This window comes from Schistocerca americana, chromosome 6, assembly GCF_021461395.2.
Source record: "Schistocerca americana isolate TAMUIC-IGC-003095 chromosome 6, iqSchAmer2.1, whole genome shotgun sequence".
Taxonomy (NCBI): Eukaryota; Metazoa; Arthropoda; class Insecta; order Orthoptera; family Acrididae; genus Schistocerca; species Schistocerca americana.
The window spans coordinates 131,455,314-131,478,117 of NC_060124.1; the positions used below are offsets into that span (position 1 = coordinate 131,455,314).

General features: G+C 37.2%; 1 protein-coding gene across 1 annotated transcript in view; it reads right to left on the reverse strand.

The window, feature by feature from the left end:
* Window positions 1-1,500: 1,500 nt before the first annotated feature.
* Window positions 1,501-22,804, reverse strand: part of LOC124620007 (lipase member H-like) — a 45,846-nt gene continuing 24,542 nt past the window's right edge. Inside the window, exons 4-7 of the mRNA XM_047146672.1 lie at window positions 14,150-14,395; window positions 8,470-8,652; window positions 2,524-2,674; window positions 1,501-1,755 (exon numbers count right to left, since the gene is read on the reverse strand). Of these exons, the coding sequence (XP_047002628.1) occupies window positions 1,698-1,755; window positions 2,524-2,674; window positions 8,470-8,652; window positions 14,150-14,395 (638 nt within the window). The 3' untranslated portion in view covers window positions 1,501-1,697. The remainder of the gene's footprint in view (window positions 1,756-2,523; window positions 2,675-8,469; window positions 8,653-14,149; window positions 14,396-22,804) is intronic.

Genomic DNA, 22,804 nt, shown 5'->3' on the forward strand with positions numbered 1-22,804 from the left:
TCCTTACAAACTCAGATTTACTTAGTTTTGAATTCATTACCTCATAATTAGCTATTGCCACACAACAGTGGTACTCAGCCACCACTGGAGTTCTTTTATTTATTTATTTCTCCTTCCTGTTTTAATGTTCCTATTAATACATAGCAATCAAACAAGTATTGCTCTACACTAATTTGGGAGAACTGTCTCAAATGAATAGGTAAAATTTGCTGATAACTAATGTATGTGGAGCCAATCCTGTGATAAATGATTCAAAAGCACCTATTTTGTTTCCTTAACCTTGTACATTGTAACACAAAAATGACAGAATTAATTTAAGTCTATGTGTGGCATGTGTGAATCAAAAGAATAATGAGCTACATCTATAAACACTGGTATAATGGTTCTTTATCTTAAAAAAAGACCTGTGGTTGTAGTCTAGCGCAGATGTATCCTCCTCCTGACAAGCTTTCCCATACATTTCAATTATCAGGGAAATTACTTCAGACGTTCCCGTTTATTAACGTGTAGTTCACAGTTTGTGTGTTCTTCACAGGTCATGTTACTTAGGTATAGTAAAAATAGAAATAGTTAAACTTAACTCATGTTTTTTAGCTCAGAATTGTAGAATTATACTTCTTTATCTACACATGACAATTGTGGCAGATCACAGTTGTCAAGCGTGTTTGCAAACAACTGAAATTACTGAAGTTAAACAAGGCTCCAGTGCTCAGTGGAATCTGTATCAGATTCCATACAGAATTTGCAATGAAGTTAGCTCCCATTTTAAGCATGGTACACCATAGATCCATTGAACAAAAGAAAAAAAGCCCAATGGTTAGAAGAAAGTGCAGGTCACATCCCTCTAGAAGAAGGGAAGCAGAAGTGATCCATAAAACTGCTGTCGAGTCTCACTGATGTCTATCTGATACAGAATACTGAAACGTATTTAGCACTCAAATGTAATGGGATATCGTGGAGAGAATGACCTACATGCCAAAAACCCTCGATTCCAAAAACACGTGGAATGAATATTATTGCATGCTAATCATGGTAGCACATCGACTTCTATCCTACATCTACATACAAGCACTGCAAACCATTGTGAAGTGCACTGAAGAGAGTACATAGCACAGTACCATATATTATGGCCTTTTCTCATTCCAGTCATGTTTGGAGCAGGGGAAGAATGCTTAAATGCACCTGTGCCCTCTGCAATTAATCTAACCTGGTTTTCACAGTCTGATGCTGTATTGGATTTCTAGATTCCCACTTAAAACTGGCTCTTAAAACTTTATTGGTAGGATTTCAGGGGATAAATGGCATCTTTCCATCTGTTTAGCTCGTAGTCTATGTATAAGAGCAATGATAATGATGACTTCGTTATAACTTTATTATGGGTATAATGTTTTTTAATTTGTAGTCATTACATAGCTTTCATATTTTGCATCTAGTACACTCCTTTGGCTTGTGCAATCTTGGTCTGCATAGAGTAGGTTGGAAATAAATAAATATAACAAATTCTGTCACATTTTTTTAATGAAAATATTATTTAATGTTTTACACTGTGGTAAGAGAAGTAACTTCTTTCTTTATTTACAAGTCACCTTCAACTCTTTTAATTCACATGATGATTCAGATGAGAGTAGAAATGAGAGTAGAATCAGCTGTAAAAATAGCCAGAATCCTGGTTTCGTAGACCACCACAGTTGAGTGCCTTACCCTTGGGCATACGGAGGTGAGCCATTAGTTTTTAGGTAGAATGTTCCAGTTGTCCTACAACAAACCACCAGCAGGATTTACTTATTATAACAACTTTGTATCTAATATTATATAGCACAAAATGGATGTGTGGAGACAAACTATATGTCTTCTTAAGCATAATTAATAAAATGAGTTCTCTCATGTTATTTTTCTTCTATCTGTCAGTGGGTTTATTTCCTCTCATAAGCAGGAGGTCTGATTCCACTGCATAAAGTCTACTGAGAAATACTGAAAAAGTTTACTACAAAATTAATCTCAATGGAGGCATTTAATGTATTTATTATACATTGCCCTTCAGCTATGTGAAATCCATCATTTCAGTATTTATTTTGGTTTATTTGGTTTACTGTCATTGGATTAAATATCAATTCATCAATTCACTCTATTCTGACAACTGTCAAACTCAATTAAGAGCTTATAGGAAATCAAATGGTAACAGAACCTTCCCCCCCCCCCCCCCCCCCCCCCGAAGTGGGGTATTAAAAATGCCACATATTACAAATCAACAAATTTTATGACTTGTTATATCTCTGTTTCTCTTGATATATTTAGACATTATTTGAAAACTGACAAAAATAGAAGTGTTTGATCCATCATTATAAAAGAAAACAACAACCAATGAGTAAGGTAAAAAGTATATTATTAATACTACTGTCTCACTAAATCATGCATTACAACATGAAAAAATCCATCTTGACTGAAGATTTGATTTTTGTAAATTTTTATAACATACTTAGAAAGTTTTGTACAACTATTTTAACTAATTACAGTAATACTAACCCAGATGGAGTGGGAGCACCCATTGCCACTTGAGCATTTCCATTGCAGTTTCCATTTTGAAAATTATTCCAACTATCACACTGATAGCTGACAAAAGCAGATGATGTGATTGACTCAGCATACAACTCATAGGATCGATTATGACTGCACTCTGTTTGGGAAATAATAAAAGATGCATCAGATTCCAAGAGGTAATTTACTTAAAACAAGATGTTATATTACGATGTATCATAACATATTAAGTTCTGAAATGTTGTCAGGAAATTATAACTGCTTTTTCATTTGGGACTGTGTGTAATGTTCTTGTGTCATTTTGTTAACTTCACAATATTTTTAAAATATGATACAGATGAAGTGCACTTATTTAAGCCATGATTGTGGCAAGACTATGACAAGCATGGACATAATACTGACTCTTGAGGTTTAGAATGTGGCAGTTCAAAAAAGGGAAAAGTTGAAAAGGTAAGCCTAAGGAAAAGTTGACCAACTACAAACAGTGAACATCTGATTGCTAACGAACAAATTGCCCTTGCCATGTGTTCCACACATTTGGAATATATGAACCCACATACTTTCGGAAAAATTTGACCCTACTGACATGACTTATGTAGAGAAAGAGTAGTGACAAGATTTCAGAAAATTATAAACAAACAAATGCCTGAGAAAATTATGTATTTTGATAACAAGGTCAAATAAGAGAAATTATAAGCTCAGATTGGCCACAAAGAGTGCGGGATATTGATGACCTTCCTGATATTTCAGTGAAACAATTTTGGAAGATACAAAAAAACCTATAAAAATACACAGTGACACAGCGCTGTCTAATAAAATTGTTTATTTACAACTTGCTTCGGTCATAGACCACCTTCACAGCAGAAAAATGGCAACATTACAAGACACATATCTTCAAGTATATCGGATAACATGGTCAAGTCAAAATGCAAGAAACATGTAAATTAGGTATTCAGTACCAAAACTATGGCTTGATAAATAGCAAGTGAAATACTGGCTGTTGATCGAGCAATTGCTCAGATACTGAATACCTATGTTAAATGTTTCTCACATTTTGACTTGTTCATGTTATCCTGCACACTTGAAAACATTTATGTCATATCATGTTGATATTGATATTGATAGCTGTTCTACTGTGAAGATGGTCTATGATCAAAACTGGTTGTAAATAAATAACTTTATAACACAGCACTGTGTAATCATGTATATTTCCAGGTATGCCAGTGCTGTTAATGGTTGCCTGAAAATTCTGTTTGGCAAAGAACCTAAATTAAGATGAATGGATGGGATATGTACTGTCTACCTCTAATGACCTAACTTCTTTGAATTCTGTAGTTTTTTTTTTTTTTTTAAATCAGTGTTTCTGGTCTGATGAAACAACCAAATGAAACTAGTGTCTCCAACCACATGAGCTATATGAATGTTTCTCAACCACTCTCTGGGTTTGGAAGGTTTCACTCAATGTGAGAAAAGTGGCTGACACAACTCTCTGTTGATTACTTCAGTTACATCAGTGTTTCCATTCACTCTATGAGTTTGGGTAATTTCACTTATGATTGACTGATTTATTGATCCATTTTCATCTACAGCTGCACAATGTGCAAGAGATATTTGGATTTTTTTTTTGCTAATATTAACAGTTTTACATATGATATACCTTTGTACATAATAACACACTTTAATATATCAATTAATGATGAATACTTAAATAAATGTTGTTACGCTGTATACGGAGAGATAAAATACAAATGTTCTTCTGAATGAGACTACATTGGGTAAACACACAAAAATTTGGTTTTGTAGGTATTCATTTATTGTGTACGGCTTCAGTTTAGATTTTAAGTGACCAATGTTTTGTATGTGTTTAATGGTATCTGGTAAGGCACTGTATAGTTTGATACTAGGATGGATAAGGCTGTTTTGAATTAGCTTTGTGTTGGCGCTTTGAACATGTACATCCAATTTTTGTCTTGCATCTTAGCTGTGTATTGTGTGATTTCGAGTGGTGAGTGGTCTTTTTGCATGTAAGTTTTGCTTTAAATACATTATATTTTCAGGTGTATATATGCAAGGAAATGGCAGGTTCATCCTTGTTTGAAACAATGGCCTACATGATTTGCCATTATCTACCCCTTCCATTATTCTTATAATTTTTATTTTATTTTTTTTTTAATTTTGAATGTTTTGATGGCATCTCCAGAATTTCCACTTACATACTTTTCCAGCCTTTTGGGTTATAAAGCGTGACTTGAGTTGTCTACCTTTTTAGATACTAGTAATGTATCTTATTTCAAGGAGAGGCAAATAAAAGCTATTTCTAAAAATGAAGTATTTTCCAAATTTATGTATTTATTTACTTAAACAGAAAGTTTTCATACTTCTGGCACTAAATGTGGATTTTTGATTGATTTGAAAAGGTTAATAACATTTGCTACATTGCAAAATTGAATTTAAATAAATGAACAATTAATTTTTTATTTAAATTTACTGATGCTCTCTCTTCCTCTTTCCCAGTAGTGCAGCCATCACCTAATTCTCAATTGGTAAATGATGAGATGACAAGAACAAAAAGCATATACCATACAATGTTTTAAATTGTTTGATGAATTAATCACTTGCTTTTTAAGCATTTACTGTCAGTTTTCAGAAGAATTTTTTTCACAAGAAATGTTTGCCATCAATCATCAATTTTCTTTGATTTATATAGTATTAAAATATTACTCATCCTTGCGGATACCGTATAGTGCACTGAATTTATCTTGAGGATTCTTTTTTCTCCAGTCATATGTTTTGTTGCAGTCCCATATTATTGATCATTTTTTGATCCTTAGACAAAGTTCACTATTACCTAAAAGCTTGTTGGTAAACATGGACGAAAATTGAACTAAGCACTTCTTATTGGCACTAAATAGAAAGCAAATATTGAAACAACAATTAACAGTGATGACAGGTGGTTACATAGAGTAGTTAACATTGCCAAATGATCTAATGTTGCCACTCAGAACTGGATGCACTGGGGATTGGGCAACTTCAGTGGTCACTTCCAGCTGTACAGAAGGGTGTAAATATTATTCCAGACTGTTTACAGTGATGGCTAGAGGTAGACATATCTGTTAAACTGAAGTATCAGTTTGTGAACATGGGCAGTACTTCCTCAGTCCATGAAGCACTAATTTGTGTGCCTACATAAGAAGTGATGTAATTTTCTGCACAATATATTTGCCTACTAGGCAAATAAATGCTGAATGTTTACGGGCTATATCCAAATGATTTTTAATTAATGGACATCATCACAGCTTTTCAATAAAATGAAATGCAAACTGTCACTTGGCAGTGTTCCTTTCTTTTTCACATTCTGCTAAGGGAGTTTTTACACCTGACTTCATTCACTCAATGAGAAATAATTAATTAACATATGAATTGCATCTGGAACAACTTAAACCAAAGCAATATATTGATCAGTTTTAAATGATGAAAAGAAGAATACTCAGTATATGGTTAAGTGAATATGCATAACGGTTATTTTAGCTTGGCATACTCTCTGAAATATCTTCACATTCCCCCATGGATAGGGTTACCCTCTGGGGTATGTGTATGTGGTCATATACCACTACTTTAGTTCAATTACTGAGCGTTCTAGAGACTAGTTTCATTCAGAAGAATGAATTTATAGCTGAGTCAACTGAAACAATCAAGAGTGGCTTCAGTAGAAAGAACAAATAAATGGTTCAACTGAGAAAAACTGCATATTGGTTTCACTTGAAAAGAAAGAATGAAAAATTCAGTCAGTATGCAAAATTGCAACAGACTTTGTTGTTAGTTTTCATTTGGTTGCTTCTAGACACTTGTTTCACTCAAGAGAATGAATGAATAGTCCAGCTGGTATGCAAAACTACAATCAACTGAACTGATTGTTTTTACTCAGTTGCTCCCATACACTGGTTTCACTCAAGAGGAGGAATGATCAACGAAATGGTATGGTGGCTCATGTCTGTATCTGCATTGCTGTCTGTAGCTACTTCGTGAAGTGATATTTCATTGATGTTGTTCATAATGCTGGTTACATTGAATATATTTTATCATTGCCTTTTCATTGATTCATGAAGCAATGGTCGTGCTATGCAGTGCCAATAACTGTACCGTGGAGCTTTGTCACCATCTGCAGAGTGTTGAAGGATGTAAGAGAGCCTGCATTTGCTAGCGACCAGCTACGAAAACATGTAACCACTCTTTAAAGAACTCTTCTGTATTTAAGATTTTCATAAACTATTACAACTTAAGTGAATAGATAGCTCATTCACAACATGCTCCTAGCCAGTCTGGACATGATAACTCAATGAATGACAGATAGTAAGTATGAGATTGCATAATATAGATTCTTTTGTTGTGGGGCTAGCACATTGTCATCAGACAGCTTCTTCTCAGGAGTCAACAGCATCCCCTAAGCATGACTGGGAAGTGTAAATGACTTCTCCATTGCAAGTAAAGACACTCACTTATCGTTGCATATTGTTGATGCACTGTGCTCACATTTCTCCCTTCATGTCTGCACATAAATCCAAAAAAATGCCCACATAGTGGGCAGTTCTTTTTATACTACTAATTAAAATCATGTTTCTCCACAAATATCTTACATTGATAGAGTAGAAAAGTTTTTGATGTGTTGCTATATTAAATAACATGCACCACTACAGTAATTAAACTGATACAAAAAACTACATCCAAATGAGTTGATTATTTCCCAATAACTGGTTGAATCAACTGTTTTGACTCATTTGTTCCCACCACTAGAATTCTGCTCTTCCCATCCAGTATCTTAATCATTGTGCCATCTCAAAGAAAACACCCAAACAATGATATAATTACTATTCCTATATGTCAGTATATATATTCAATGGCAATATTGGCTGCAAGTAACAGAAAGTCTGTTTTGACATAAACATATTTTTCACAGAGACTCCACGAACCTCATTACAATAAACTTTTAACTATCAGCCTTTCAAAAAATTAACCCAGTACTCCAAACCGACTATGAATATATTCAATTATTTGTCTTCATCTAGTGAGATTTAGTTTAGTTACATGCGTGTTTATGCATGTTTCATGGATAATAACTTGTTTTGTTTATGAATGCTACTATGCTGAACTTAAGCCTTTGAGAAGATTTTTGATATATTATTTCCTTACTTAGATCCTCTGATTTCAGAATATGCTGGTTTCATACCATACTGAATTGCCAGAGATCGCACACAATTCTGAAATGAGAATTATTTATTTGCTATAACATGCCTGATCTATTTGCACAAAGTTCATTCTAGATCTATATCCTCCTTACTGTTGCAGTCCTAGTACATGTTAGTGCATGCTGATGTTACTGACAGCATGCATCTGGGCATCTGGTACCCTACTTGCAAGCACCACTGGTTTCAAAATAGTAACATGCAAATTGTTTTTCAAATTCTACAAGGGTGTGATGAAAAGTAATGCCTCCAAAACTCTTCAAAACTTTTAAAATAAAACAAACATTATTAACGTTCTCCATCTTTATTCTTAACCTCCACATATTAATAGCACTCTGCCAGTAGAGGGCTCCGAATTGTAGCTTGTAACATGGCAGTGTGTAATGTAACTTTGTCGGTGCATGAGAAACAGCATGCCGTAATTGAGTTTCTAACTGCAGAGGAGTTCGTCCACAAATGTGGCGCCCTCTCCTTCTATTGTTGGGAGAAATGTGTCCATTGCCAGGATGACTATGTTGAGAAATAAATATGCAGACATGAAGAATATAAATGTAGAATGTTTTATTTAAAAAGCTTTAAGAGTCTTCACATAAAAAACTTGGAGGTATTACTTTTCAGGAGACCCTAATATTAGCTAGAGAAAATTTATCCACAATTTAATAAAACGTATGGGGAAATACTGAAGGTGCCTCACCCAAATTAATAGCAGAACAGCCTTCCTGAAATGTACCACCATTTGGAAAAAAGTCTGCATGGCCAAGTGGATCAGCCCACCCCAGGGTTGAGGTGTGGATGACCTCAACAAATGCTGCATCTGATGAATCAACACGGTCTGCTGCTGCTGTGCCTCCAAACAGTGGTGCTGCAGGATCCATAGCTGATGAAAGACAAATGACAAAAATGGAATGATTATTTTCTTTTGTTAATTGCACATATTTTTATACCAATGAAGAATGCACATTGTACTTTCAGCAAACCACTACAATAGAAAATTATTTAGTCTGTATTTAATGCCATTTCTAAATTCACATTATATGGTTCCAGAGCTTTCGTGGGTGGCACACACATGCTGTTTTAATGATAACTCTTACCAACAGCTGTATAAGTTCCATGCTACAGAAAGATATAACAATAAGTATTTTGTTCTTCTGCATCTGTTAGGCTCAGCAGCTATAGTTATTCAATGCGATCCAGGAAATTTTTACATATGTGACCAACTCGACGTGGTTATAAAGCCCACTTATGAGGGACAAAATACATGGAATATTCATGTCATATTGTGCAGTCAGCACCTCCACTTCCTGCATTGGTCCACATTTTGTTCCCCTTGGTCAGCATTTGCTATAGTTATTAAATTAATCACAAATGAGCAGCAGCCCATTAATTTATTGTTGTAAGTGTACAGCTGTCCGTCAAAATTTCAACACCAGGACAGAAAGCAAATAGCAAAATGTGCACCTATAGTGCAGTTTGAAGAATTTGTTGGAAGTATACAAGATGAGGAATTTAATACAAAAAGCTACCAACTCTGTCACCAACAATGGCTTTAATCTGACTAGGCCTTGCATCAAGTTGAATCTGGGTGAAAGATAGTGGTACAAGGCATGGTCAAAAAGTTTGTTTTTCTTAAAGAATCTTTATTCACTTATCAACATCAACTTTGTCCCTTTCCACATAATCCCCCTCAGATATAATGCACTTGTCCCACTACTTATTTCCAACCTTGGAAGCCCTTCTGGAAAGCACTAATCATTATGGATTTATGGTGATCAGTTCCTTCAGCAGTTCTGTTTTTATTTCATCAATACTGACAAAACGACATCCTTTCAGGAATCTCTTCATTTTTTGATAGAAAGATGTCAGAGGGGCAATGTCTGGCAAATACAGTGGCTAAGCCAACATAATGATTTTGTTTCTTGCCAAAATATTATGAACCAGCTTTGAGGTGTGAGTGGAAGCATTATCATAATGCAATTTCCTCGAGTGGTTTTGCCACAATTTTGGTCATTGTCTTCAGAGTGCTTCAAGCAATTGGTCAATAACTTATTGAAAATATGACCACAAGTAGCGAACTCATGATGCGCTATCCCATTGCACAGTGAGAAGTACCTTCAAATGTGATCAAACTTGTCGAATTTTTTTCGGTTTTGGCTCTTCAGGCAGCTTCCACTGGAAAAAAGGGGCCCTGACTTCAATGTCATACCGATATACCCATTTTTCGTTACTTGTTACAACCTTCTTTAGAAGTTCTGGATCATTGTTGACACATATGTGTGAGATTGTTTTTGGCCAAAATCCAACAATCTCGGAACAAACTTTGCTGCTACAAGTTTCATGCCCAAACATCCCAAAAAAATTGATTGACATGAGCCAAAGGATATGCCAACATCATCAGTTACCTCAATGATGGCAATTCAATGATTTTCCAGAATCATTTTCTTTATTTCTTCCAAATTGTCATCAGTAACTGATGCACTAGGGCATCAAGGGCAGTCATCATCTTCAATATACTCTCGGCCCTCTTGGAAATGTTATCACTCATAAACTCTTGTTTTACTCATAGGAGATGTGCCAAAAGCCACAGTCAACATTTTGAGTGCACTACTGTTCTTTATTCCATTTTTCAAACAAATTTAATGCAGATTCTTTGCTCCATCTTTTTCAAAAGTAAAAATTCACCGAGCACCCAAAAACACGTATAAACTTTCCAACTGTCAACAATGAACTAAATATTCAAAATGGGCTGAAAATGCAAACATACTTGGGGATAGTGTGTGCCATAAGGATAAAAATTTTGAAAATCGGAAGTATAAAGCTCACGAAATTAAAAAATTCCCATTACTTTTTTATCACAACTTGTATGTGATCTCATGCCCACGCCAGAGTTTATCAGTCTTAAAGATGGCTTGCCAGTCTCTTGGCAACCATTGACCAAATGTTTTCTGTGGGAGAGAGATCTAGATACTGTGGGGGCCATGGCAACAGTGGGAATATCCACCGTATCATAGTAGGTCAGGATAACATGGTGAGCATATGGTATTGCAAGATAATTTCACAGAGATGTGGAAGATAGGACACAGACACCAGTCCTAAAATATCAGAAGTGTAATGTCTGCTGTCCAAATTACTGGCTATGAGAACCAGAGATGGACATGTAGTGTGCCCATAGCACTCCATACCACTGTGGCAGGTGTTGGGCCCATTTAATGATGATCACAAATGCAGTATGACAATGTCCATTCTCCTCGTAACCTCCACATATGGATATGTCCATTGTGATTCTGTATGGAGAACTGCAACATGTTTGAAAAGATGATGTGATACTACTCTCGCGTCCAGTGTTGTCACTGGGTGCACCAGTCAGTGTGCTCCTCTCTGCTGCCACAGCAATGAAAGCTGCAACAACAGTTGCCATGCTGACACTCAGTAGTGCTGCAGATGTCACTGCTCTGACCCTGTGAATACTTGTCTTGCTGACTATGGCTTTCCTGAACCCCGTGATTCCACATTCACATGAAGGTTGTGGTATCACAATCATCATGAGCAGCAATACTGCAGAATGATAGTTTGGAATCTTCAAATTCCAGCACATGCTAGTAGATGTTTCTCATTATTACATGGAGCATAACACAATTTTTTTAAGACATTTCAAATGTATTTTTTTAGTAAGACATCTCCCGCAAAATCTTTCCTTATATGCAGCATGTAGACGGCTTTATTCTTGAAGTCTGAGGGTATTTCGCCTGTCTCATACATCTTGCTCACCAGATGGTAGAGTTTTGTCAGGACTGGCTCTCCCAAGGCTGTCAGTAGTTCTAATGGAATGTTGTCTACTCCCGGAGCCCTGTTTCGACTTAGGTCTTTCAGTGCTCTATCAAACTCTTCATGCAGTATCATATCTCCCATTTCATCTTCATCTACATCCTCTTCCATTTACATAATATTGTCCTCAAGTACATCTTCCTTTTATAGACCCTCTATATACTCCTTCCACCTTTCTGCTTTCCCTTGTTTGCTTAGAACTGGGTTTCCATCTGAGCTCTTGATATTCATACAAGTAGCTCTCTTTTCTCTAAAGGTCTCTTTAATTTTCCTGTAGGCAGTATCTATCTTACCCCTAGAGAGATAAGCCTATACATCCTTACATTTGTCCTCTAGCCATAAACACAACAAAAAGACTGACAAATGGATAAGCTTTTAGCCAAAAAGGGCCTTTATCAGAATTAGACACAACACACACACACACAAGATACATCCTTTTGGGTGGAAGCTTACTTGTCTGACAGTCTTTTTGTTGTGCCGATCTGTGACTAAGCATCTCCGCTATATGGTGAGTAGCTGCCTATCCTTTTCATAATGTTGTCATTATTCCACCCTGGATTTTCCATTGTTCAGTTTTATGTTTGTTGCATGCTGTCTTCACAGTGCTACAATTTTAATGGCCAGCAGTGTATCAACAAAACACAATTAGGAACTGTGTAAGGGCCTTTATTGTCATGTTTCATATGGTACTCTGTTACTATCAGAATTGAACTTGAACTATTGGTGTTTCTCCTTGGTAGATTTCTATGAAGTCACAACTGCCAGTGAAGAACTCTTGGTATTTCTCTTGAAGCCACAATTGACACTGAAATTTATGTAGATCTAACAACACTTGGCCCAGAAACTGGAACTAGACACATGGGACATTCCATTTAGGAAGTCATTAGGGAATTCAGTATTCTAAGATTCACAATGCCAAGGGTGTGCCAAAAATACTAAACTTCAGGCATTATCTCTCACCAGGAGCAACACAGTTACCAACAGCCTTCACTTAATGACTGAGAGCAGTACTGTTTGTGAAGAGAAGTCTGTGCTAACAGGCAAGCAACACTGCATGATATAACTACAGGAATCAATGTTGGACGTAAAATGAACATATCCCTTAGGACACTGTGGCGAAATTTGGAATTTTTGGTCTATGGCAGCAGATGACCGATGTGAGCGCCTTTGCTAACAGCATGACATCACCTGCTGCATTTCTCCTGGGCTCGTGTCCATATCAGATGGACCCTAGATGACTGGAAAACCATGGGCCGGCCGAGGTGGCCGCGCGGTTCTGGCGCTGCAGTCTGGAACCGCGAGACCTCTACAGTCGCAGGTTCGAATCCTGCCTCGGGCATGGATGTGTGTGATGTCCTTAGGTTAGTTAGGTTTAACTAGTTCTAAGTTCTAGGGGACTAATGACCTCAGCAGTTGAGTCCCATAGTGCTCAGAGCCATTTGAACCATTTGGAAATCCATGGCCTGGTGAGATGAGTCCCAATTTCGGTTGGTAAGAGCTGACAGTAGAGTTTGAGTGTGAAGCAGACCCCATACCATGTTGAGTTGCTGCACTACACTGGGAAAAAGCAGGTCTGACACAATATTAGGAGATATCACACAACTTTTGTCACCTCAGTGTAATCATCCACCACAGTTCTGGTGCATCATAATCAGTCAATTAGAGCAACACAAGAAACCCAAACTTCACCATCAGTAAATGTAACAAGGTAATAAATACAGACAGTTAACACTTCCGTTTCCAAAAGACATTTCTCAAACACAAAATACAGAAATTTTTAAGGTACTGATACTGTCAAACTTAAGGTGGAAATATATATCTAAAAAGGAAAGGAAAGGTGAAAATATTTTGATAATCAGGATGCTGACTAATAATTGTTTACAGTACATTAAAACCTGTTGAGCTATGAAAATACACGAAGCTGGTATGAAACAATATTATGAGAAGGAAAGCTGCTACTTGCCATATAGCGGAGGTGCCGAGTAACAGGTATGCACAACAAAAAGACTCTCACAATTAAAGCTTTTGGCCATAAGCCCTTCGTCAACAATATACACACACACACACACACAAGTCACACACAAGACTACTGCAGTGTCAGGCAACTGAAACCCCTGGTGGAGACTGCAGTCATGTGCGTGCACATATGTGTGTCCATTGTTGATGAAGGCTTTATGGCCAAAAGCTTTAACTGTGGGGAATCTTTTTGTTGTGCCTGTCTGCGGCTCAGCATCTTCACTATATGGTGAGTAGCAACTTTCCTTCTCATAATATTGTTACACACCATCCCGTATTTTCCATTGTTTGAAGGTGGTATGATATTTATGTATGAGGAGTGATAAACAGATTTTTCAGCCTCTATCAAATCCTTTTAAAATTTTCCACTGCAGCTGCACAATTAAAAAAATGTAGAAACATGAGATTCACAAGTGTGTCCCATAAGTTTCAGTAGGTATAAGGGACTTGAAGTATAAGTAAACATATGCCTCCATTTATTCTGGAACAGTAGTCAAAACTTTCACATAATGCTCTTTGGACACTAGAATATTTACCAATTATTCTTCCAATTGTTGCAGAAGCTCTGTTTCCAGCTATTCCTGCAACATGTGCTCCCAGACTGTGACCAGCAACTTCCATATTACCAGCATTAGCACCCTGCTGCACCAGAAAGTCAATGAAACGTGCAACTATCTGACCAACCTCTGGCACTGCATTACGAGCTGGTGCATACAAAATATTGCTTGCTGGTCCTCTCCAGTCCACCATTATTACATTGTAATCTCCAGCCTGTATCCAACCTGTAATGCACAAATTCTAAATCAAAACAATAGAGAAACTATTTTACAACTAAGAAGTTGTAAATTCCATGTTCTTCATAATTTTCAAGGAAGAATATTGAAAATAACTGCATTGCTAATCCATAAAAAACCACATTTCAGAATCCATGAAATAAAGTTCATAGAACAGTTTTAACTCTCATTCTTGTACATTACATTACATTAAATGAATAGCACTCTATGGATCCTGCCAAGAGGGATACCTAGAATGTGGAAACAAGATAACTTTATGAAATATTATACTATTAGAGAGTTAATATTAATTAGTAGTATACATTTGATGTGTTTCAGTTAGCTATCTTTATTTTTCCTGTTCATATGCACACTATGTTATTTATTTCAGAGTTCCGTGATGACACTTTGAGAGATCTATGTCATTGTCCAGTCATTCAAATAGCATACATATAGAAGATAAAATGAGCAAGCCCACTTTACATGCATGTAGGTATATTACACATTACCATACATATTGATGTCAAGATACCTGTGCATGTCTAGCATAAAATGAGTGGACTTCCCCCATCACATTAAATATATCTGTCATTTTTTAATTTCATCTTCTGAATAAAAAAAAAAAGATTTGACACTGCCATCTTGAGCAGTTCTTTCCTATCTGAAAGTGGTATAATTTGTATTTTCTTCCATGTTTCATATATAGCTCTTTACTTTAAAAAAGTTGCAACAAATTATATTATGCTTAGTATTTGTATTTGTATTTGTATTTCTTTACTGGTCCTGTAAATCATGTTTAGGTACTTATTTTGCACGAACAATGTAGGACAAGTCAGGTTGGTACAGTATATACAACATCATACACATGTCTGCTTGTGTCTGTGTATGTGCGGATGGATATGTGTGTATGTGCGAGTGTATACCTGTCCTTTTTTCCACCTAAGGTAAGTCTTTCCGCTCCCGGCATTGGAATGACTCCTTACCCTCTCCCTTAAAACCCACATCCTTTCGTCTTTCCCTCTCCTTTCCTCTTTCCTGATAAGGCAACAGTTTGTTGCGAAAGCTTGAATTTTGTGTGTATGTATGTGTTTGTTTGTGTTTCTATCGACTTGCCAGCGCTTTTGTATGGTAAGTCACATCATCTTTGTTTTTACATATATTTTTCCCACGTGGAATGTTTCCCTCTATTATATTCACATCATACACATCGTTACTTTGTAAAGAAATAATTAAAAACTATTCAACACATGTTAGTAGTTCCAAATATGCATTTTATGCAAATTCTACTGTGCACCAAAAACTAGTTATTTTGATACAATAATTTTAGTATGAAACTATTTTTTATTTATACAGATTCATTTGCAAATACAGTGCAGAATTCCAGGTTTTGTTTGACTTCAAACAATTTTTTGCAAGTTAAAAGAAAATGCTTATGAGCGACTGTAACAAATTTAATACAGTTGTCAGATTTCTATTATCCGCGCTCTTCAATTTCTTTGGAGTATAGTGCCATCTATCTCCATTCACAAGGCTGTCTTTTGATGCAACATAGTTCTGTCACATACAACATTTTAATAAGCAGTGTACATTGATAGATGATTAATCCTACTGGATATTGGCCTAATATCATATATTACCTTCCTGTAATGAGAAACTGCAGATTCTTACCATGTAACTATAGAGCCATTGCTGGTCTGTATACAACTGAATACACTACTGGCCATTAAAATTGCTACAACATGAAGAAGACGTGCTGCAGAAGCAAAATTTAACCGACAGGAAGACGATGCTGTGATATGCAAATGATTAGCTTCTCAGAGCATTCACACAAGTTTGATGCCAGTTTTGACAGCTACAACATGCTGACACGAGGAAAGTTTCCAACCGATTACTCATACACAAACAGCAGTTGACAGACATTGCCTGGTGAAACGTTGTTGTGACATCTCATGTAAGGAGGCAAAATGTGTATCACCATATTTCTGACTTTGATAAAGTTCGGATTGCAGCCTATCGCGATTGAGCTTTATTGTATCGCGACATTACTGCTCGCGTTGGTCGAGATCCAATAACTGTTAGCAGAATATGGAATCGGTAGGTTCAGGAGGGTAATACGGGATGCCGTGCTGGATCCCAACAGCCTCGTATCACTAGCAGTCAAGACGACAGGCATCTTATCCGCACGGCTGTAATGGATCGTGCAGCCACGTCTCGATCCCTGAGTCAAAAGATGGGGCTGTTTGCAAGACAACAACCATCTGCACGAACAGTTTGATGATGTTTGCAGCAGCATGGAATATCAGCTTGGAGACCATGGGTGCGGTTACCCTTGAAGCTGATCATCACAGACAGGAGCGCCTGTGATGGTGTACTCAACGACGAACCTGGGTGCCCGAATGGCAAAACGTCATTTTTTCGGATGAATCCAGGTTCCGTTTACAGCATCATGATGGTCGCATCTGTGTTTGGCGACAACGCAGTGAATGCACATTGGAAGTGTGTATTCATCATCGCCATACTGGCGTATCACCCAGCGTGATGGTATAGGGTGCCATTGGTTGCACGTCTCGGTCGCACTAATGGCACTTTGAAGAGTGGACGTTACATTTCAGATGTGTTACGACCCGTGGCTCTACCCTTCATTCGATCCCTGCGAAACCATACATTTCAGTAGGATAATGCATGACTGCATGTTGCAGGTCCAGTATGGGCCTTTCTGGATACAGAAAATGTTCGACTGCTGCCCTGGCCAGCACATTCTCCAGATCTCTCTGGTCAATGGTGGCAGAGCAACTGGCTCATAACAATACGCCAGTCACTACTGTTGATGAACTGTGGTACCGTGTTGAAGCTGCATGGGCAGCTGTACCTGTACACGCCATCCAAGCTCTGTTTGACTCAATGCCCAGGCATATCAAGGCCATTACTACAGCCAGAGGTGGTTGTTCTGGGTACTGATTTCTCAGGATCTATGCACCCAAATTGCATGAAAATGTAATCATATGTCAGTTCTAGTATAATATATATGTCCAATGAATACCCATTTATCATCTGCATTTCTTCTTGGTGTAGCCATTTCAATGGCCAGTAGTGTAAACGTTTGGCAATAAAGCATTGATATCTCACCCAGGTCCTCTGGTATTTGCAGGAAGAGGATCATTGTGAGCAACTATTTCTACCATGGCCCACATAGAGTCATAATGGTTGCTTATAATGGTTAGATCATTGTTTCTACATCTTCTATCTACATGACTACTCTGCAGTTCACACTTATTTTAGTGCTTGGCAGAGGTTTCATAGAACTACTTTCAAACTATTTTTTGGGCATCTGACTCTCAAATAGAATGTGGGAAAAATAAAAATTTAAATGTTTCTATGCAAGATCTGATTTATTTTATTACAATGGTCTTTTCTCCAAAAATAGTTAGAAGCCAGTAAAATATTTTTAATTCAGAGGAAAAAACTAGTGTTTGAAATTTCATGAAAATATCTCACAGCAATGAAAATCGGCTTCCCCCAGGACTACCACCCCAACTCTTGTACCATATTTATGACAATCTCTCCACTATTTCACAATAGCACAAAATGTGCTGCTCTGTTTGAACTTCCTAGATGTCCACATCACTCCTATCTGGTAAGTATCCCATGCTACACAGCAATACGCCAAAAGAGAACAGACAAGTATAGTGTAGCAGTCTTTTTGGTAGATTTGTTGCATCTTCTAAGAGTTTACCAATAATATCCTCTCCAGAACATTTCCTAAGCAACAATTCCAATTTAAATTGTTCATAACTGTAGTACCTAGGTATTTAATTGAATTGACAACCTTTAAATTTGTGTGATTTATTGGTAACTAAAATCTGACAGTTTGTAAATAACATGGTATTGACCTAATAAAATCTGAGTGTTCTTCATAAAAAAGTAGATGGATTTTCTTCTCAAATAACCTCTCATTTATGTAAGCAGTAAACAGAGGTTGCAAATTGTGTCTGTGCAGCATTAGCAAACACTTTCTATCAACTGATGTATGCAGAACAGTGATTCCCACTGTTTCTGTGACCATAACCCATTAATGCAATCAGCTATTAGCCAGTACCCCATGCCCTCTTCCATGCATCCCTCCTTCACCCCACCATTATCAACATTAGTGCCTAACTAAACTTCATGATGAAAGATAAATGATATTTAGGGCATTGTATTAAATCATGAACTAAACGTACTTCTAAGATCATACAAAGATTATGTGAACTTGCTCCACTTCCAGCAGCAGTTTATCGTAGTTCACTGGAGCAACAAAGAGTACCTACTCACTGGAAAAAGTACAGGTTGTTTCCATTTTCAAGAATGATCATAGGACAGATGCACATAATTATATTCCTGTATTGTTGACATCAATCTGTTATAGAATTATGGAACATGTTTTATGCTAAAGAATTATGACAGTTTTGGAAAATGAAAATTTCCTGTATAAAAATCAACACCAATTCCATTAACAGAGATCTTGTGAGACTCAGCATGTTCTGTTCCTCTATGAGCCTCACATCACCGTAGACAATAGTGCCATGTTCCTTCACTTCAGAAAGGCATTTGACACAGTTCTGCACTGCTATATTGTGAAAAAAAGTACAAGCTTACTGAATATCAGACCAGATTTCCAACTGCTTTCAATACTTCCTTGCAGAATGAACTCAATATGCCACTGTTAACAGAACAAAGTTGACACATCTAAAGATAATTTCTGGAATATTCCAAGGAAGTGAGATGGGATTGTTACTGTTTACAGTGTATATAAATTTTCTATTAGAAACCATCAGAAGCTTTTTAACACTGTTTGCAGATTATGCGATTGTCTACAAGAAAGTAGCACTGCCAAAAGACAGTATCGATTTGCAGAATGATCTACACAGCATTGATGAGTGGTACAGACTCTGGCAGTTAATAATGAGTGTACACAAATGTACAAGGGGCATTTGAAAAGTCCGTGCAAAGTCTGAGAGATGGAACCACCGGCGTGAATCAAGGTCATGCTTAGTTAGTAGCATCTTTGGAAAGAACACACACTAAGTTTCAGCCATATTGGTTTATTCCTTTGTGTTTGGCATTCGTGTGAATCAAGGAAGTAAAGCAATTGTCAAAAAATGGACAAAAAATAATTTCGTGTGGTGATTAAACATTACTTTATGAAAGGCAAAACACCTCAGGAGACTACAGGGAAAACATAAACATTATGGTGACTCTGCACTTCGATAAGTGGTTTCAAAATTTTCAGAGTGGCCATATGGGCACAAGTGATACTGAATGTTTCTGATGTGATTATGGCCATACAACAGGAATTAACAGACTTTGAAAATGGAATGGTATTGGAGATAGATGCATGGGACATAGCATTTTGGAAATCGTTAGGGAATTCAATAATCTGAACTCCAGTGTCAACAATTTGGTGAGAATACCAAATTTCAGGCATTACCTCTCACCATGGACAACTCAGTGACCAAAAGCCTTCACTTAGTGACTGTGAACACTGGTTTTTGCACAAAGTTGTCAGCGCTAACAGACATGCAACACTGAGTGAAATACCTGCAGAAATCAATGTGGGACATACAACAAATGTATCCATTAAGACAATGTGGCAAAATTTGCATTAATGGGCTATGGCAGCGGATGACAGACACAATATCACCTGCAGCACCTCTCCTGGCCTTGTGGCCATATCAGCTGGACCCAAGATAACTGGTAAACTGTGGCCTGGTCAGTTGAGTCTCAATTTCAATTGGTAAGACTGATGCCAGGGTTTGAATGTGATGCAGACCCCACGAAGCCATGGGCCCAAGTTGTCAATGAGGCACTGTGCAAGCTGGCAGCTACTCCTTAATGGTGTGGGCTGTGTTTACATGGAATGCTCTGAGACCTCTGGTCCAACTGAACCAATCATTGACTAGAAATGATTATGCTCAGCTACTTGAAGACTATTTGCAGCCATCCATGGACTTCATGTTCCCAAACAACAATGTCATGTCTCTGGGCCACAATTGTTTGCCACCGGATTGAAGAACAATCTGGACAATTTGAGTGCATGATTTGGCCACCCAAACCACCCAACATGAATCCCTTCAAACATTTATGGGGCATAATTGAGAGGTCAGTTCATGCACAACTTCCTGCACCGGTAACTCTTTCACAACTTTGTATGGCTATAGAGACAGCTTGGCTCAATATTTCTGCAGGAGACTTCCAGCAACTTGTTGAGTCCTTGCCATGTCAAATTGGTGCACTACGCGAGGCAAAAGGAGATTCGACATGATATTAGGAGGTATCCCATAACTTTTTACCTCAGTGTACTGTCAAATGTTTTCAAAACTAAGTTGGGCCATTTAGCATGGATGGTAGAAAGTAGCAGTTTATTTCTCATGTTTCTGAAAAGATTGAAATGTTAAAAATTTCAGTTCTCATCCAACTGAAATCCTAGGCAGCATAATTTTATTTAGAAGGTGCAGAAAAAGTTCATTCCCTGGTATCAAATGGCTTAGAGGGTAAGGATAACAAAATAAGAAAATGAGTAGAACATTTATATGAAAGTATCTCCCAACCAACTTTCACATGAATGTTTTGTTATCTTTCATGGCTGTCAGCCATTATTTTCTTACATATCTAGTAGCTCCTGCATTAATTTTTTACTTATAGTGCCAGATGTTTATTGTCTGTTGATAATAATAATCTTTTCTAGAAATTACTGTTCACAGTTATGAAATGACCATGGCTGACCACTATTCTGCTTCTGCTGGAAAGTAATATCTTCAGTGTAGTATTCATGGCATAAATGTGGGATCATTGACTGAAAAATGTCAGAAATTTGAAGAATAACATGATGGAACCACCAAGAGCTGCTGCAATATTTGTCTGAAATAGAAGCAGAATGCCCATTTTTCTGGACTTTGCTGTCATGTATAAGATCAGAGATATTTCGCTGTTGATTTTACTTTTGTCCTGCCGCGCACATTTCACAGAGCCTTGAGTGGTTGTACTTCTTAATTAATGAATAAGACAATAAAAAGGGAAGTTGTCATCTACCTGTATAACACCAACATTGTTATACTAGGTGTGGTCCTCAGTGGTGGCTGATGAAGAAAGAAGATGATGGTGCACTTTGCTCACGAAGGAAAACATCAACAAAAGAGAGAAAATCAGTACATTGCTCATGTTTTTGTAATGCCTGATATAAACAGACCACTCACTTGTGTCACTCCTGCATCTACTCATAATAAAACCAAAAGGTGTACACAGAAAAAGTATTACTTGTGCAGAATAAAAGGAATTAAAATCAACTGCAGCTCTATGTACTCAAACAGTTGTATGTATGCCTTACTAACCTTTATCAGCAGGACTGATGCTAATGCCACTCGATTTTATCTCTGAATTTGGATGTGGTGGTGATCACTTGTAGAGGAACTCTATTCTTCTTTCCCTCATATTTGCAAATCTTTCAATCACTCTTTGATTGAAGTCTGCAGTTCCTAAAACGAGGTCTCATTCAATACAGAGCATCGTGAGTGCTGATAGTCTTTCTTGGTCTATAGTATTCCTCAAGAAGGTTTTGATGCATTTCAGCGAAGAAAAACAATGTTCTGCTCCTGATGTGGTCATTGGAATTGTAATTATTGCTTTCAGGAGCTTCACAGATTTGCTCAGTGTATCACAAAGATTATTGTCTGTTATGTAATCCAGAGAGCTCAAAGCTCCACATGTGCTTTTGAACTCCTCTCTTCCATAAATAACAGAGAGTTCTGTTTGAAGTTCTTTGCTTCCAAAAAAGACTAGCATTCAATAGTAGCTCTGAAAGAAGTTTCTGGAAAACTGGAAGAGTAAGTAGTTAATTTCTCTGGTAGAAAGAGAGAGACTGCAAATAGGGGTCCAGTGAACTTGAATCTTTCTTTTGCCTCATAACTTATGTCATCACGTACTTCTTTTGCATCCCGCAGTGGATTACACATCGCTGCCATCTTCTGTTCTCCCTCTTTTATGGTACTCATGTAAACCTGTTGAATTTTCACTCACTCCTTCCCTAATGATTGCAATTTCATGCTCAAAAGCTGTCAGCTGATTTTGTGCATAAGTTGGGTCAATATCCCTTTCTTGTAGCTGGTTATACAAAATATCCACATGGATCATGATTTTATGAAAAAATGAAAGCCAAAAAATGAACTTTTCATCCCCCAAAATTGTTACTAAGCCACAGGCTTGCAGGGTCGTGTTCTCATTACACAGTTTTTCCCCCTGGCTCATATTATTCATGCACATGATTATATCTTCCCTATGCTGGAAAACAGTGTTGATGCTCCTTGACTGAAAATTCCAATGAGCAGGCACTGAATGTGGCAGTTGTTTTCATACTATTTCATCGAGAACTGCTGTTCTTTGAGG